This window comes from Arachis stenosperma, chromosome 10 (assembly GCF_014773155.1).
Source record: "Arachis stenosperma cultivar V10309 chromosome 10, arast.V10309.gnm1.PFL2, whole genome shotgun sequence".
NCBI lineage: Eukaryota > Viridiplantae > Streptophyta > Magnoliopsida > Fabales > Fabaceae > Arachis > Arachis stenosperma.
The window spans coordinates 11,145,371-11,164,047 of record NC_080386.1 but is presented as its reverse complement, the minus strand read 5'-3'; the positions used below and the strand labels follow the sequence as shown (position 1 = coordinate 11,164,047).

General features: G+C 34.6%; 3 protein-coding genes across 3 annotated transcripts; all 3 read right to left on the bottom strand.

The window, feature by feature from the left end:
• Positions 1 to 2,191: 2,191 nt before the first annotated feature.
• On the bottom strand, positions 2,192 to 4,487 carry LOC130954899 (succinate dehydrogenase subunit 7B, mitochondrial-like). Its single transcript, XM_057881674.1, has 4 exons — positions 4,197 to 4,487; positions 4,018 to 4,086; positions 3,220 to 3,322; positions 2,192 to 2,485 (listed from the first exon to the last, which is right to left on the bottom strand). The coding sequence occupies exons 1-4, from the start codon at positions 4,251 to 4,253 to the stop codon at positions 2,427 to 2,429; spliced, it is 288 nt and encodes a 95-aa protein (XP_057737657.1). The 5' UTR covers positions 4,254 to 4,487; the 3' UTR covers positions 2,192 to 2,426.
• Positions 4,488 to 5,296: 809 nt separating this feature from the next.
• Positions 5,297 to 18,147, bottom strand: LOC130954198 (putative multidrug resistance protein). The gene is made up of 7 exons (XM_057880928.1): positions 17,883 to 18,147; positions 11,319 to 11,373; positions 10,617 to 10,807; positions 9,958 to 10,415; positions 8,738 to 9,278; positions 6,238 to 8,165; positions 5,297 to 6,129 (listed from the first exon to the last, which is right to left on the bottom strand). Exons 1-7 carry the CDS (start codon positions 18,066 to 18,068, stop codon positions 5,754 to 5,756), a joined length of 3,735 nt encoding a protein of 1,244 aa, XP_057736911.1. The 5' UTR covers positions 18,069 to 18,147; the 3' UTR covers positions 5,297 to 5,753.
• Positions 13,925 to 16,880, bottom strand: LOC130954200 (uncharacterized). Its single transcript, XM_057880929.1, has 2 exons — positions 15,337 to 16,880; positions 13,925 to 15,052 (listed from the first exon to the last, which is right to left on the bottom strand). Exons 1-2 carry the CDS (start codon positions 15,617 to 15,619, stop codon positions 14,646 to 14,648), a joined length of 690 nt encoding a protein of 229 aa, XP_057736912.1. The 5' UTR covers positions 15,620 to 16,880; the 3' UTR covers positions 13,925 to 14,645.
• Positions 18,148 to 18,677: the final 530 nt, after the last annotated feature.

Below are 18,677 nucleotides of genomic sequence, written 5' to 3'. Positions count from 1 at the left end.
ACAACAAAATTATCCAAACACTAAAAAATCACCTAAAATCCCTAAATTACCCTCATCTTCACCACCATTTTTCTAATCTCAAATCCCACCACCACCACCTAAACTCTTCTTCACCACCACTCTCGTCCCCAACTACCGCTACCACAACCAGGTCGCCGCCCTTCTCTCCGCAGCCCTCCCCTCCGACGACAATACTCCCACTCCCTCCTCCTCCACCACCTCCGTCTCATCGGTCGCACTCTCAGACCCTTCCCCTCGCATCGCTGCCATCGCTTCCCTCCACCGCGCCATCCTCTACCCTCATAACTTTCTCCTCGTTACTCACTCCGCTCACTTTCTCTCCCAAGGTCTCTCCCAACTCCTCTCCGACAAGTAAGTTAAACCCTAATCCCCACTCTCAATTTTCAGTTTTCAAAAATTTCTCCAATTTTTTGATAAAAATTTCATCTTTTGTCGTTCTTTGCTTTAAGTTGTATGAGGTTAGGCAAGCAGCTGTTGTAGCGTACGGTGCACTATGTGCAGTGATCTGTTCGGTTCCCATGACATCAAACTGGAGATAAAATCATGTTATACTTGGTGGTTTGGCTAACCGTTTCATAGGTTGGGCATTGCCCTTGTTAAGCAATGTCAACGCCGTTGATGGGACGAAGGAATTGGCATTGAAAAGTTTGTGTGAGTTTCTTAATGTTGAGGATATTGGTGGAGCTGAGCGATATGCTTTGCCAATTCTCAAAGCTTATCAGGTGTTGTTTGAGGAACAGAGAACTTCATTGAGCTTGTTGCATAGACTTGTTGGAGTTATAACTTTGATATCATTAAAGTTCTTAAGGTGTTTTCAGCCTCATTTTCCTAACATTGTTGATTTGCTTTTGGGTTGGGCGTTGGTGTCGGACCTTGCTGATTCAGATAGGAAGGTTTGATCATGGGTTCCGACGACGTCAGCAGAGAGAACAATAACACGTAATAGAGAAAGAAGAGAAAAGGGGGAGGCTAACCCTCTGGAAAAGATTTTGGCCTGAGAAGAGATGAAAAAGAAGAAAAGGGAAGACGATGTTAGTAGTGGTGGAGACTGAAGAGAAGGGTAGTTTAGGAATTTCATTTAATCTTTTAGGGTTTAGATAATTTTACTTGCAAAAGCCATTTTTTATGGATACAAATGGTAATTTTTGTCTTCGATAGATAAATATGTCAACGTCTTCAATTTTTATGGGTTGAAATGATAGTTTACTCTATTTCTTATCTTACCTAACTGGGAATACCTTGGGAAAATAAAACTAAAACAATGTTCTTAGGATAAATTTTTTGGTGACAGTTCTTAGGATAATTTTACAAATAGTGGACTAAAAATATTATGGCCTTTACCTTTTTAAATTAATCAAAAGAAAGAAACATGAATAGATCACAATGTTAAACAATGGGTCAAAACATAGTAAACCCACAAAAAAAAAAAAAAAAAAACTCACCTTGATCTCCCACTGTCTTTTGCCCCGGACACGTCTTTCCCAAATGGCATCCCAGTTCGCCGAATATATCCTGGTAGTGCCGGAAGATTAACTATCCCTTGAATTTTGAAATTCCCTCTATAAATTATTCAAACGTATTATTTTGCCATTAAAAATTTCAGGATGCATTTAGTTTGTATTTTTATTTCCAATGCTTTTTGTTTTCAGAATTTTGTGAAAAAAAAAAAAGGTAAAAATAAAAAATAATTTTATTGTTTTCTCTTTTTCATTTACAACCCAAAAATAAAAAATAAAAATAAAAATAAAAATAAAAAATAAAAAATAAAAACCACAAACACACTCTTAAATATTCTTTAAAATTAATCTCTTTTAATTACTCCAACACATTCTAAAAACAATTTTGTGCTCAACACTTTTTTCTATATTTGAAGTCATCTGTCATTAAATTTGTACTAGAAGTAACAACAAATCTTTCTCAGTATAATAACTAGATTATCTTTAAGAAACACATCATCCATTTTATTTTGAAATATTATTTTGACAATTCTCATGGCTAAAAATATCCTTTCCAACGTTACTGCAAATCAGTCTAATGACCGAATGATATGTTCTTGATTTTCCTATTGCTTTTGGTTTCGTTGAATTCAGATTAGTTCATGGTGCAGAAAAAAAGCCAAACCATGAGCCAGGAGAACTAATCACCTTTGGTTAATTCATCAGACCAAAACTGTGTCTAGATACATCATCAAATTCAAGTTCATCAGAAAGTTTTAAATCTTGAACGATGAAGTAACTACTATTGATGCATAATCATTTTGGGTTGAAATACATTTCTGCTTATTCGGTTATTCCAACACGGCAAAGCATACGACCCAAATTGTTATTACCATTGAAAATAAAACATTAAAATGGAACAGAAGCTAGCGTCCAACAATATTCACTTCATTCTGCAATTCTGGAATGTTACTGTTTCCGAGCTGCTTCTCTCATAGCTGCCTTGACATATATTTCATAGCAGCATCCTGAAACATCATAAAAGAATGCAAGACATTGAAGAATCGAAGAATGTGTGATTGTATAGGAGTAAGACCTACCATCTTAATCACAAACAGACCTCAGAGAAATGACAATATTGGAAATGCCCCAGACCACAAGGATAGAGAGAATAACATCCACATTTTATTGGCATTATTTATTGGAAATTCCTTGATAGTATATTTTTCTCTTCTAACATCGAAATGTGAAAGCAACTTTGCAGATTCTCAGAAAGGTGCTTAAGAACCCTGGAAATTAAGACTCTGTAGGATGAATCAAATACAATGAGGAGAGTAAGAGCCCTCAAAACTACAAAATGATTCTCAAACTAACTAACCGTGTGTTCTGCTATGTATCCCAACCTCCCAGCAACAGACTTTCCCTCCCAAATTCTGCCCTTCCCTTTATTCTTATTCTGACTATTAACTATTTCATTACGTGGGTCTCCAACAGCAAAGATATATGGAGTTGGGAGAGCTCGTAACAATGACAACAACAAAGCCTTTTCTCACTGTACAGGGTGAAAGCCAGGCTCATAAGCAACCATAAAATTTCCAACATATAAACAACAAATTTTAAGCCTTGAGAGAGAACAAAGCATCCATGATGTTTTCATTAGTCAAAATCAAAGACATCAGAAAAAAAAATGTTATTCTACTTCCACTCATAAACCAAAACAAAAACAGGAAAAATAAAATAGAAAAAATAAAATATGACTTACCTGCAACGACAACAATTGTTAGAATATCGCCAATCTTTTTGAGCTTCTTCACACTCTGTTTATATGACTTAAATGGCTTCAAAGCTGCATCTTCAGCCAAGAGCTGCAACAATTGAGTGCCATAATTATAAACAAACATTAAAAAATAAAATAAAGATAAAAAATATATCATAAAAACCATGATTGCAAGACAGAAAAAAGTTATCAGAAAGATTAGCGCATTAACTAGAGTTCTCTAATGTAGTCATAAAACTTTTATGGGGATTCCATCAGTAATCCTATCAAATTGGGAGGTTCATACCCTTATATTGTGTTGTGTGTCCAAGAAGTTGCCACTGGTTTTATTAACTAAAATGATTAAATTTTTAAAATTCATATAATTTGTGATCAAATCTCAACCATTGATTGGATAAGAGGTACTGAAACCCTAGTTTTTTTTATACATGAACATTGCGCAGTAATACATCTACCCTAAGTCCCTAACCATAACCCTATTCATTGCACCATTGGAGCCAAACCAACAAGATCTTGAAGCCAGATTCAAGAGATCATTTGAACAGTTTGCTTTAATTCAGCCCAATATTTTACTACATATTCAATCAATGAAATATTCGAAGGTATACACAAAACGTTTTATTGAGCAACATCGTTCAGTAACGGGGGAAAAGAAAGAAGTAAAACTTAATAAATCGAAGTAACTAAAGATAAGTGAAATACATTAATTCAATTATTTGAACACAACAAAATTTTAGAAAACCTAAATAAAATAAACAGAAAAGAAAGGGTTTTAAAGCTTACCGCTTTTTCACGAGGCCCAGGTTCGATATGGTATTGACGGCGCGAGAGTGAAAGCAGATCTTCCCCCTTCTGCTCTCTCAAAAATAATAATCAGAAAGAAAATGATATTTTATATTAAACAAAAAATTAAGTATTAATCAAAAAGAAAAGAAGAGAAAGGAAGAGGGGATTTTAGAAACCTGGGAGTGAGATCGGAAATGGGAAGCAATGGTGGTCTTGTTAAGCAGGAAGGCCATTTGGTTGCGTTGGTCAAAGTTCAGAGTTCTGAGAAGATAGAAACGAGAGAGCTGAGTGAAAGTCGAAAGGAATCTTGTATAGTTTGTTACTGTCGGGATGGGGGTTGGGGAGGACGAAGGGGAACTTCTCGTTCTAACTAATTTTCGATAACTTGCGTGCAGCGAAGTTGAAGCTTTACATAAAAATTTAATCAAATCATCTCAATTATTTTACCGTTCTGGGTTATCAATTTTCCGTCTCATGCACCTGAGTTTTCACTTTTTGTTAGCCAAAAATTAAAGATGAAGTTGTAAATATTCAAATAGGAAAACGCCGAGTCACCAAAAAAATAGGAAAACGCCAAAGAACTTCGCATAGGAGATTTTCTTTTTAGAGCCTTAAAAAAACTGAAAAAGTTACTATTTAACAGTTATATTGTCTTAAAATTAAAAAGTTGGAAGTCGAAGTGTTTTCTTTTTTTTACAAGGGTCATGTTGGGTCTTTTCTCTCTAAATTGACTCTATTTGTCTCTATTCAAAAGCAGAAGAAACCAATATTATGAATACTATATAAATAACAATCATCTTAGTCTCATAAATACTCTCTTTCACAATAAAATGCACACTTGAGAAGAAAAACAATATAATAAGAAGACAGGTGTTGAGGAGAAAAACAATATATAACAAAATATTTTAGAACTCTGAAACAGATGTTGAGGAGATCAAGAATAAGACATTTTTTAGTTACAAAAAATGAAATAGTATTGATCCGTTTAGTTGTTGATAGCAATGCCAAATATGACAACAGATTATATCATTTTTGTACCATGTTTATTATCTTGTTTCTTGTTGTATTTTGTTCTTTCGTACTCTACTTTAGTGTGTTGAACTCTCTTTCTTAAAAAAAATAAATAATGTCTGCTATGAAAATAACACCTCTAATTATACTACATTAGCATCCCAACCAAATTCAAAGTGACGGGCCCAAACACATACAACAGCAAATAAAGGAGCATGTTTGTGCCAATTAGATCAGATTTAGCAAAGAAATTTGAAAACGCCACAAAGCTGAGATTAGAAAGGACAAAAATGAAAATGCATAGATAACATACCGCTCTTGATAACAATTCTTTTGCTCTCGGAATATAAAAGAATTAATTATTCACCAACCATTATTCTTTTCTGCATCTCCCTTAATGTTGTTCTTTCATCTCACTGGTTCTTGCTGATCTCTTCGAAATTGCATGTTTAATGAGTTATATTTTCTCATTGTATGAAATTTCTTGGTTGTGAAAATTCCTGAGATTCAAAAGTCATCACAGACAGAGAATTTTCTTCTTAGGCCCATCTTCCTATAAACATCATAAGATGCCAAACACCCCCATATTGCAACGTTGACATAAAGTCATAAACAGACAAACTAGCGGGTAAAGTGATTTTTTTCTTTTACAAGAGAATGTACTTCTTTTAACTAACATGATTTGTTACATGCAGCAACAATGCTTGTAAATCAAAAGTGACTCAGCTAGTAGAGTTAGTCCCACGTTGTAACCTAATCATGGAGTAGTAAGCACCCTTTGTTCCAACATTCATTAACTGGGAGTGTGAACCTTGCTCCACCAATTTCCCATTCTTGATCACAGCAATGGTGTCCACATTCTGAATTGTAGACAAACGATGAGCAATAACCACACATGTTCTTCCAACCATCATTTTCTCCAGGGAATCTTGCACTAGATTCTCTGAAACGCTGTCGAGAGCACTTGTTGCTTCGTCCATGAGAAGGATTGATGGGTTCTTTAGTATTGCTCTGGCAATTGCAATTCTTTGCTTTTGTCCTCCTGAAAGCTGCACTCCTCTTTCTCCACAGTATGTGTCATATCCATCTCTCATTGAACTGCATTATTAGATAAATTGAATAGGAGTGCTAACTAGTTCAAGAACTTGTTACAAATAGTTGAGAAATTCTCAAGCAAAAAGATAAACAATGATAATAATAATGTACCTTATAAACTCATGAGCATTTGCAAGACGCACTGCCTTTCTTATTTCATCTTCAGATGCATCAATCTTTCCATACACAATGTTATCACGTATAGTTCCACCAAAGAGTGTAGGCTCTTGACTCACCAATGCAATATGTAACCTCAAACTTCTCAAATCAAATTCCCTAATGTCACAACCATCTATAAATATTGATCCATTAATTGGGTCATAAAATCTTTCAATTAGTCCAATGATAGTGGATTTCCCTGACCCACTTTGTCCCACCAATGCAATTGTTTTCCCAGCTTCAATTTCAAGACTAAGACCCTTTAGGATCATTTGTTCTGGCCTTGATGGGTATGAAAAGAACACATCTTTTAACTTCACATGACCCTTTATGTTGTTGTTCTTTCTGAACTTCATAAGCCTAGGATCTTCAGGTTCAATCTCAGTTTTCCTGTCCAAAATTGCAAAAATCGAGCTAACGGCTTTCCCGCTTTTCGCTATGTCCGAAGTCATGCTTACTGTCTCAGCAATTTGTCTTCCAGTTCCCATCAGTATTAAGAAAACTTGCAAAAGGTCATTTGAATTCACCATCTTTTTGTTTAGCAGCAATCCTCCATACCAAAATGTTAAGGTTATAGAAGCTGTAGTTATGAACTGTGACAATGACAAAATTGCAGCTGAAATCCATGATTGCTTTACGGTTTCCAAATGAGGTCCTTTCATTGAATTTTTGAACAAATTCAATACCCTTTTCTCTGATGAAAATGCAGCAATAGTTCTATGGTTAATGGTAGCTTCCATTGCTAATTGACTACCTTCACTTTGAGCCTTTCTTGCTTTACCTGACATACTTTTCATAAGCATGAATTTGGAATAGAAACAAGCAATGATCAAGGGCTGCATAGCTATCATTACCATTGCCACCTTCCATGAGACATATAAACCGAGTGCGAAAGCCAGGGTGGCAGTGACAAATACTTGAACTAGTAATGACATTCTTTCTGCTACAAGAGACCTGACCAAGTTTGCATCTAACGCCAAACGAGCGCAGATGGCTGCACTGGTGTTATCTTCTTGATCAAACCATCCTATTTCAAATGTAAGGATTTTCTCTAGCAGATTCTCGCGCACCCTTTTTAGCAACTTCTCGCCCATGATGGCGAAGCTCGAGTGCTGAATTAGGCCTGATATGAAGTTGACAACTGCTATGATGCAGAAAATTGATGAGTACAGCCTGATTTTTGAGACGATGCGCGAGTGATCGGTTATAAAGTAGATAGAAGCAATGAATCCAAGGCAATAAGAGTAAAAAGGTTGGCAAATTCCAGAGCCAATAGCACCTAAGCATCCTATCAGAGCATACTTCCACTCAGGGGAATTCATTCTTATCAAACGCCATTGCGAGAAACTTGCTTTTGAAGAAATCTCAGAATTCTCAGTGTAGTCATCAAAAGGGGACCCCAGAACACTGATTGAGTATATTGGTGTCGGTGAGGTGAATGAATGATGAGTTGGAGTACCTGGCATTGATCTTGGACTTGTTAAATATGACATAACTTGGGGACTCTTGCTCACATCATTCAATGTTGAATCTTCATTTTGATTTGTTTGTTGTAGTTTTAGCATTTTGCTATAAGCACCACCTTGTCCATTGTTAAGTTTGAGTAGCTCAACATGGGAGCCAGATTCAACAACTCTTCCTGACTGAAGGACTACTATCGAGTCAGCATTTCGAATCGTCGATAAGCGATGAGCTACAATGATTGTTGTTCTGCCTCTTGAAGCCAAATCAAGGGCCTCTTGCACTATTCTTTCAGACTCTGAATCCAATGCACTTGTGGCTTCATCAAGGAGTAGAATTTTTGGGTTGCGAATTAGGGCCCTTGCTATTGCAATTCTTTGCTTTTGTCCTCCAGATAACTGAGTCCCAAGTTGTCCCACCTGATTAAAAAATTATCAATTTTCCTAAGTAATCAAATTGATTAAGATGAAAAATACTATCTAGGATACTGCATATCATAATTCAAATGGATTAAACAAGATAGAAAGTATGGTTCAAGAGGAGCAATTTTTTAGTTGATTTCAAGTAATTTTGACTTGTTACTTCAAAAAGGGTCTCAAATTGATTCTTGTGAATAGAAAAGAACTAGCATTAGTCCTCAACTTGGAGTAAAATCAATTGGAATCTAGGTGAGTTTAGGTATTAATGATATAAACATTCTAAATAAATATTAAATCCCAATCTCGTCTATAATCAAAATATACAGAGGATGGTCGTTCTTAAAAATTTTAAATAATAAAATTATTTCTCAATAATCAGAAAACAGCGCCAAATTGACCTTTCATAAAAAATGTCAACGCCTGTAAAAAACTAATATATCTTTCTTAAATATAAAGGACAAATTTGTTTGATAAGAAAATAATAACGGACGAATTTGTCACTTTCAACATATGGTTTTTTTTTTTTGTCAGAACAAGATTGAGAATTAACTCATAAATAAATTATGTCTTACTTGAGTTTCGTATCCACTAGGAAGTTTAACAATGAAACCATGTGCATTTGCAGCCTTAGCTGCATTTATAACAGCTTCCATTGAAGCACCTTCCTTACCAAACATAATATTCTCCCTAATTGATGTTGCAAACAGAATAGGCTCCTGATTAACAAGTCCCATTTGTGACCTTAGCCACTTAAGCTCAAGCCTCTTTATATCATGTCCATCAAGCAATATCTCACCATATAAAGGATCATAGAACCTTTCAATCAAAGAGATGATTGTGGATTTTCCAGAACCACTGCCTCCAACTAGGCCTATTGTTTTACATGCTGGAAACTTCAGATCCAGTCCTTGGAGAATCGGTGTGTCCGGTCGTGATGGGTAAGTGAAGTCAATTTTTGTGAATGTGATTTCTCCTCTCACATGGCTTAAGATCCTTCCTTTTTGTTTGTGAGAGTTTATGATTGGTATTTGCTCAATCATTTGGAAAATTCTGGTTGTTGCTACTTTTGCCTCTACAATGAAAGTTAGATTTGGAAGTGCATTCATCAGAGACCTGTATAGTTTTTAAATTGAAGTTATCATCAATGTCACGTGAACATTTTCTTCCAATATAATCTTGATGGGTTTTTATTCATTTACAAGTTCACTTGCTTATAAAACAAGAAGGATATTTGAACATTCCCAGTTCTAGATTTTACAATGAGAAACATGCTAAAAGTTCTTGAAGGAAGTGCAGAATGAGAATTGTTTTGTAAATCGATTTAGTGAGAGGATAATCATATTTTAGACAGAGATTGAAAGACAAAAACTAAAATAAGTATCAGTATTGTGTTTGGTATAAAATAGAAGACAGAGACTGAAATAAGAATGAAACTCTAATTTAATTTGCATAAAGAATAAAGTTAGAATTAATTAATTGAAATTGAGGTATTTTAGGTATAAAATATTATTAAAGTTTCAGTCTCCATTCATAACAATTTCAGTCTCTTGTGTCTCCACTTTTTGGAGGTATTGAAATACTGAAATTTTAGGAACAAAAATTGAAATTTTAGTACTAGTCTCTAGACCAACAAATATGATATTGAGTATTAGTCTTCCAGTCTCCATCCCATTACTTCAAAACAAACACTATCTTAGACAGCGGTCTATACTATCCATGGTAGTTAGCCGAATAGTTTAAACTTTTGGAAGAAAATCATATATAAAAAGAAAAAAATTGAAGATGTACTTACAGTCCTCCCCAAATCATGCAAATTTGAGCAGCAAACACAAGTCCACCTCTTTCACCTTTAGTCCTAACCACAACACTTCCAACCCAAGATTGAAATGCCCAAGTAGCATAAAGCAACCCAAAGCTACCAACTACAACGCCCTTTGTTCTCCCTAGCTTTATTCCCAGCTCCATACTCCTTTCAAGAGCAGAGCTATACCTCTTTAGTGTTTCTTTCTCGGCAACATATGAATAAACCGTTCGAACCGACGAGATAGCTTGTTCCGCTATGCTCCCTGCTATGCCATATGCATCCTTCATTTTCTCCCCAAGATCTTTCATTGCCTTCCCAAATATGATTGCTGGCATGATCATCATTATTGAGAATGGAAATGCAGCTATTACAAGCCTCCATGAGAGGAAGAGTCCTACTATGAAGCTAGAAAAAAATGCTGACAGGTGAACTAGACAGTTCGGTATCTGTAACAATACATCAAGTTTGTTTATTCAAATATGTTAACTGTAAAGATAATAAATAGTCACAAATACAAGCCTCCATGTAACAAGATTCCTCCTTGGTTTGTGTATTTGTTGCTTGAGTTTTCAATTTGAAAATTAAACATAAAAGCAATAATATTATTGAACAGGAAGAAGAAAGGCTCCGCAAATTCAAAACAGCACCTTATCAGCCATGGTGTCTTGGATTGTTTGGGCATCAGAAGTTATGGTAGAAATTACTTGGAAGGTCTTTGAAGAATCACTATCGGTTTGCTTGTCAAAGAAGCCAACATCTTGCTTGAGAACTGATTTAAGATATTCAATTCTCATGCGACAACTTTGTCTTTCTGCACTTCTTGTCCAACACACTGCTTCTGCAAAATAATAGTGTGTTTGTGTTATTCTCTTGGAATATATATACGGATTAACTCGTTTCAAAAAATATATCATATATTCATATGTTTTTATAGTAAATTATTAAAAGTCTTAAAAACTAGTTAACAAACTGTAACAAGAATAGTGCATAATATAAATTCATGAAGTTCTATATAAAAAAAACTATAAGTCAACTTGTATTTACTTGACTCTAATCCGTTTAACTCGTGAGTTATCCAAATTAAACCAAATTAACTCCTAAACAAACCGTGATTTTACTATCTCGATTCGCCTTACTGTAACAAAGATTTGTCACTGAAGATTTGCGCACATACAAATACTGTTAATAAGAATATTAAACTCACTAAATTTAGGAATTCATTTATGGCCCTAACACATATCCATGATTTTAAGATGAGAGACCAAAAAAAGAGGGAGAAAGTGTCTAGCAGGCCACATTGTCTAATGTCTATGGAACAAAATGTCGAGAATTGCAAGAATAATACATACCAACAAAAGCACATACAGCAACCCCGATGGAAATATACAGCAACTTGAGAGCGTACTGAAATAATCATAAACAAAATTTAGTGAGATGCTTATGCCTTATACAATGGCATCAACCATGTGGTAGGTACGGTACGTCTACGCTAAAAATCACCTATCAAATCAATGTCGTATAAAATACTTGTTAAAATATAAAATATATATTAAAAATAGATTAATAACATATGTATTTATATGCAAATATGTAGTAAGTGAACTTTTGTTTGGATATAGTATATTTGCAATGACATACTATCTGACTGAACTTTAAAATTGTTTCACACCTGACTACATGTCTACATATAAAAAGAAAATGCTTAAATAAGTTTTTGGTACTTACAAAATATTTTAATCATTAACCAACTTTAGGTAACAAATTTTAGTCTCGGCAAATTTTTTTTAAAATCTTTTAGGATTAATCTAGTTAAACAAATTAATTCATTTGTTGCTTCAATCAAATTTTTAGTGTGTATTGGATGAATAAATTCCTAAAAAAAACAATTATATTGAGAAAACGTCGTTATAAAATAAATTAATTTTTTTTTTAAATAACAAAGAGATCAATGATGGAAAAAAATGTCAAGATAGACACCCGTAAAGACTTATCCCAATGAATAAACATGGAAAGGGGCAGAGACACCCATCCCATAAATACTCACGAAATGAATGCAGGATGTGAAATTACCAGATGCCCTTTAATTTATGTATTAACTAACTAAATGCTTAGAATTTGGAATGACACGGATGAAGATGGAACTTTATGTAATTTTCTTTTAAACTAATAATTTTTTTATATTTAATGTATCATTATTTTTAGTGTGTAAATTGGATCGTATTGGGAGTTTTTTAATTTTAATATGGGGATTCTGATGGAGTCTAACAGCGTTATGAAGGTTTAGGGTGTATTACGAAAATGTGACGGCGGGGTAAAACAAATCAAACGGACCGATTTGATGGGTAGAAATCGGATGGACCGATTTCAGGGTGAAGATGGGTCACAAATCGGTGGCACCGATTTGAGAACAATGGCCAGGTGTCACGCATGCACGCAGGTCCTGGTTGGTCCGTGACACTCCTTCTCCCAATTCGAGTGATGTAACCCCCTCCTAACATATCATTTTCACTCTTCGTGGATCTCTCTCTCAACCCCACACTTTCCTCTCTCTGAACCCCACCTCTTTTTCTTCTTTCTTCACCATTGTTGAACCACAAGAAAGGTTCAAAAAATTTTGAAGAAAATGCCAAAAAGAAGAAAAATTAAAGAAGTAAATCAACCGAAACTTCATATTGTCAACTATCTTGGGCATCCAGATTATGTAAGTTTTTAATTTTTTTAATATTCTAATTTATTGATAATAATAGTGATAATAGTAGATTTTAGTAGTAATATATATTATAATGGCACTAAATAAAAATTAATCTAATCATATATGTGTGTATAACTATTTATTGTTAAGTAGTTAGAAATAGAAACTAAAATAAAAATGAATCCTGTATGTTATATGTCTGAAATGGTTAGATTTAGATTTAACCGTTGAGTTGGAATGAACGAGGAAGAAAAAGGAGATCTGTATATAATAGATTAGAGTAGATATTGATATGTTGTTGTTGTTATTATTTTATTAGTATTAATAATTGAGTTTAATAAATTATTATGATTAATAGTAATAACAATATAATAAATTATTTTATTTATGATGAATAATAATTGAATTTTAATTCAGTAAAATTTAGACAATAAATTAGTAATAAGTAAATTTAGATTAAGAAATTAATAGTATGCTGTGTTAGGAATAATAATAATAATAATAATAATAATAATAATAATAAATAATAGAATAGTATGCTGTTTAAAATAATAATAATAATAATAATAATAATAATAAAATAAATTATTTTATTTATGATGACTAATTATTTTATTTATAATGACTAATAATTGAAAGATTGTTGTATCATTTACTGTGTATGCTTCAATGCAATTATGATTGGAGTTAGTTATAATGGATATGTTAGGATAATTGTGTTTTTGATAATGTAGTTATATTATGCTGGTACTTATAACGGAGATTTGATATTGTAGGGTTCACGGATGTTAATGTGTGAGCATTATAAGCCGCCGGATCGATACAACGAAATTGTTGCGTCACAGTTACGCGAGACTGGCTTTTATTATGTTTCTCAGATTGGAGTGGTCTAATGTCAGTCAGCAATGGTTAATGCTCTGGTTGAGAGATGGCGGCCTGAGACTCACACTTTTCACTTTCCGGTTGGTGAGTGTGCCGTGACGTTGGAGGATGTGGCGATGATTCTCGGTCTGCCGACAAATGGACTTCCAGTTACAGGACCGACAATGAGTAGTTTTGAGGCATTGGAAGCCGAGTGCTTGCACCAATTTGGAGTTGCACCGAGGAAGACAGACTGTAGAGGGAGCTTTATAAAATTAACGTGGTTTAGGGGTTTGAAAGATCGTATAGTGTTGAATGATGATGTTCACATTCAGATGTATATAAAGTGTCACATAATGTTGTTATTTGGAACAATTATGTTTGGAGATAAGTCTGGTGCAGCAGTGCATTGGAAATTTTTACCTTTGCTCCATAATTTTGGTGGAATCATACAGTTTAGCTGGGGTTCGGCATGCCTAGCACACTTGTATAGGTCATTGTGTAGGGCAACTCGTGTCGAGTGCAAGAAGATTGACGGGCCACTGACATTGTTGCTTACTTGGGCTTGGATCCGGCTACCATTTCTAGCGCCGATTCCCGGCAATCCCCGATTGTTTCCAATTGCAAACAGGTAATTGTGATTATAGTATGCATTGAAAGAAGTTCTAGATAATGTAATTTGTTTTTGACAAGATAAGTCAATTAATTAATTGTCGGACGGCAGGTGGCGTGACTGGGAGGGTGAAAACTATGGCTACCGATACACTTCGCTTGAAAATTACAGGAGGTTGTTAGATGATCTACAAGAAGGACAGGTATGTTGTAAAATACTAATACCGTATGTAGCTTGTTAAGTGAGTTAATTTTTGGGTACTCATCTGAATTGTTCCATGTGTCCAGTTTGTTTGGCAGCCTTATGGCATTGGAGACATTGACCCAGACTTGATTCCTTTAGCCATCCGTCATAATTTGGTTATTTGGAGTGCCAGAGTGCCACTTATATCCTTTGAATGCATCGAGTGGCATGCAACTGATAGAGTCATGAGGCAATTTGGTATGAGACAGGGTGTTCCTACTCTAGAGCAGAATTTAGGTGCATCATACGGCAAAGTTCTAACTGGGCCTAAGAATCAAGATTGGGCCAATACCCACTCTTCTTGGGTGATGCAGTGGACCAACCGGTATAGTCACATTCTCTCTGATGACTTGATGCCTTTACATTATCAATTGGAAAGTTACATGGATTGGTACCGAGGGCTTGAGAAATAGTTGACCTGGTACACGTGTGACTTCCATTGTACCTCCTTATCTCCCAACAGTACTTCTTCTGCATTTTGGTTACCCTGATCAACCAGTCACAACCATTGCCATATTCTGTACATTTGGCATAGAATGTCGTGGGTTCCGACTCATATACCCGATAGTCTAAACTTCTTCGGATGCTATAATCTTTCATTGCCTTGATTACTGCCTCCCTTGAACTGAATTCCATCCCCACTGTGAATTCACCATCCGCCACAACAAGAAGGGCTGCATACATCAAAAGAAAGAAATCCTTTATTATGTCCTTAGTAATAAATTACTTACTACAACTCAATTACTAAACACACTAGAACTATATAAGCCTATAATAGTCTTTTTTTTTCGCTGATCTATCTATGCAAAGAACCACTAAATACAATTCATAATAAAGAACTACCTATTAATAAAAAAAATCAAATGCTATGGTCACAAATGACTATCCACATATGTTACGCATCTGACTTATTTATCAGCTACATCAGAGTTTCACATGTCTATCTAGCTTTACGCACCTGAATTCATATATTGCGAAAACTCCGGTGCGTGCATAGCCTCCAAATCCAACGACCGCATGAAAGAAGGCTCCTGAAACGGATGCGGGTTTGCTAGTGCATTTGCAACTTCTGCCACATCTGCGTTCATATCACCGCCAGTTTCATCTTCGTCTTCACCTGGACCAACGATCTCGTAGTTACTTTCAAATTCATCCTCGCTTTCACTATTATAATCTTCCAATTCAATGTTACGGTCTGCTTCGGATTGCTCAAACTCAATATACAACTCGATGCACGACATTCAGTGGCGATTATCCATATACAATGAAAACATTTCATGCATACTCGCTTCATCTGTGACGTACTTGGTCTGAAATTGAATGAACCCACCAAACACAGATAACGGATACCTGTACAAAATACACGATACTCTCCTAAATCTTTGAGAATCTATCTTCTCACAAATCACCCCTTTCAATTCCTCAAATGATAATGTGAACGGAATAACAATATCTAATGGATTCTCACACACAAATTGAACCCCCTCATATGTTTCCAATAAAATCTGCCCGTAATAATAAATCTTCAACACAACTCTATCATCCATAATAGTATACGTACCTGACTAAACTCACTCTTCCAGAAATTTATTCTACTTCAACAACGAGGAAAAAAGAAAGAAAAATGAGAGGAGGAGACGAATAACAGCTGGGACGAGGAGAGGAAGAATAGCTGGGACGGCTACGAAGAACTGAATGGGACTTTTGTGATATTTTTCATTTTAAGAATGCACTTACAGGCAAATCGTAGGGACCGACCGCATTCGTTTCGAAATTTGTGCGCATCAGAAATCGGTGGGTCCGACCGGTCCCCTCCCGGATTAAAAAAAAAAAATTCCGGTCCCTAGAAATCGGTGGGTCCGATTTCCTCCCTCTTTGTAAACCCACAAATCGGTGGCACCGATTTCAAGCTCAACAACCTCATACAATTCGGACCCACCGATTTGTGTTCCTTCCTCAACTGGCTTGAAATCGGTGGGTCCGATTTCTTTCCCACAAAATTCCAAACTCAACGCCGTCATAACAGTGTAATTCACCTGTAATGATCATAATCCAGCTAAACTCACACCAATAAATCATATCAAAAAAAATGAGCCTCGTATTGGATAGGTTAAATTTAGTTATGATTATTTTGTTATGTCATTTTTGTGGTTAGATTTAAAAAACATCAATTAATATCTAAGAATACCTGGAGATAAAATGCCTTTCATAAAGGCACAAATAAAAAAGAATTTGCATTTATCTTAATGAGGTGTGGCGGGAGTAGGTTTTAGGGGTGTGCATGGTCCTGTCCGACTCGACTTCGAACACTTTAGGAACTAATTTGGTGTGATTTTACTAGGTTTAGAGTCGGGTAAGGGTCTTAAAGATAAAATCGGTCATTATTTTGGATCGGGTCCAGGTCATGGCTCGGGTCATCCGAAATCGGCATGGTGACCCGGTCATCATACATAATTAATATTTTGTGTTATTAGTGATGGATGATGACTATTCTTATGTGGAATTTAAGTATTGTAAACCTTAATATTTTGTATTATTAGTTATTATAAGACTATAAGTTAATGTTTTATGTTTAAAATGCATAAAATTTTAAACTAATTAATGCATAATATTGTGTTATTTGTATTGGTTTAAATATTTAGTGTTATTAGATAATATTAGTATTGATTATGGTTATGCTTTAATTTTAGAGAAGAGTTGGTTCTTGTTAAATTTTTCTAAGTGAATTTTACCATGTCATGGTTGGAATCTTGAAAATTTGGATATTTTCACATGCTAGCTTATAAGAAGGTATCAAGATAATGTAGTGTTAACGGCCTGATTTTCACCCAGTTTTTACTCGGTATAATCGTGACCCGAAAGTATATAGGTTTCATCGAGTCTAGGGTCGGGTCCGGGTCTAATAAATAAATCCGGTATATATTTCGGGTCAGATCTGATCTATATCAAACCCGATTTCACCCGACCCATGCTCATCCCTAGTAGGCTCTGATGGATCCCCGCCATAAATCCTTAGTCTAACAGGAATAATTTTCAATGATTTGTAAAGAATAAAATTTATTGAGAAAACAAAATGTCTGATTTAAAATTTTTTAAAGATTAATTTAAATATTTATTCGGCCCAAAAATTAATAGTAGAGACTTAAACTAGAACTCAAAAAAATTAAAGAGACCAAAGCTAAAAGACCAATATTTATAAAAACCAAAAACTTATTTAAGCTGCTATGTATAAGTGTAAAAATACTTCAGATAATTAATCGTTTATTACTATGTAAGCAGAAGTAACAAAAGAAGAAAGACACAATTATGAAAAGAAGAAAAATAAACTATTGAGTATGTTAATTTCAATAACTTTTTTTTTTTTTAAAAAAGAAGTAATAATTATATGTTATGGTAGCTAATTCCTATACTAGTAAAAGAAATAATGGATCAAAATTTTGAGTCTCCCCACAATCGCAGTTCATGTATGTTTATTGATTTTCAAACATACAAGTAATAAATTACCTTGTCTATGATATGCTTAGGAACAGAATCTCCAGAACCACGTGCATAATCGTCAATCAAACTCCCAAAAACAAACATTGTGATAGGTGTTTGTAGCCCATCCCCTATGCAACCCATAGTCCCAAACAACAATAGCAATTTGTCAACTCCATCCGCATAACGAAACAATCCACCTTTCTTTCCCATTTCGCTCTCAGCATCACCAGCACAATTGTTAGCACATGTTAATGTCACAAAAATTATTCTAGTGTCTTGCTTTTATGTATAGTCATCTATGATTCTAGTGTTTGTCTATTATGACAATGGATTGGCTTATTATATGCTGGATTTTCTAGTTGGCCGGCTCTCGTTTTAATATTGGGGGGTTCTTCATTTGGTGTCACAATATGAGACGTTGCAGGTTCTTCTAAGCAATGTTGCATTGTTGCTTTTGTAATTTAGTGTAACTTGATAGTTACTGTAACAATGAAAAAGCCAAAAGGGTAATTTTCTCGTACGCTTGTATTGAAAGATAACAAATAACTTTTTTAAATAACATGTTAATACAACGATGATGTATGTATGTTATTTTTGTCATATTATTTTAAAAAAATTACTATTAGTACACCAAATATCATTGACATCCATATAAAAATGTAATTATTGTTAATTAATTACAATTGTTGATTATTTTATTTAAAAAATAAAGTCAAATTCACCTTATAGATTATATGCTTCCTAAATAATAATAAACATCCAGCATATCCCTACCTTCTAGCATTTATGTTTATATTCAATTTTAGTTTTAAAATTTTA

What these genes read in the sequence shown, in the direction of transcription:
- LOC130954899 (XM_057881674.1), bottom strand. Translation starts at nt 4,253, where the DNA reads ATGGCCTTCCTGCTTAACAAGACCACCATTGCTTCCCATTTCCGATCT. An exon ending in CTGGGCCTCGTGAAAAAGCG is followed by an intron (nt 3,323 to 4,017) that starts GTAAGCTTTAAA and finishes CAATTGTTGCAG; the next exon opens with CTCTTGGCTGAAGATGCAGC. An exon ending in AACAATTGTTGTCGTTGCAG is followed by an intron (nt 2,486 to 3,219) that starts GTAAGTCATATT and finishes ATGATGTTTCAG; the next exon opens with GATGCTGCTATGAAATATAT.
- LOC130954200 (XM_057880929.1), bottom strand. Translation starts at nt 15,619, where the DNA reads ATGTCGTGCATCGAGTTGTATATTGAGTTTGAGCAATCCGAAGCAGAC. An exon ending in TTCGCAATATATGAATTCAG is followed by an intron (nt 15,053 to 15,336) that starts GTGCGTAAAGCT and finishes TGATGTATGCAG; the next exon opens with CCCTTCTTGTTGTGGCGGAT.
- LOC130954198 (XM_057880928.1), bottom strand. Translation starts at nt 18,068, where the DNA reads ATGGGAAAGAAAGGTGGATTGTTTCGTTATGCGGATGGAGTTGACAAA. An exon ending in TGCTGTATGTGCTTTTGTTG is followed by an intron (nt 10,808 to 11,318) that starts GTATGTATTATT and finishes ATTATTTTGCAG; the next exon opens with AAGCAGTGTGTTGGACAAGA. An exon ending in AAGACACCATGGCTGATAAG is followed by an intron (nt 10,416 to 10,616) that starts GTGCTGTTTTGA and finishes GTATTGTTACAG; the next exon opens with ATACCGAACTGTCTAGTTCA.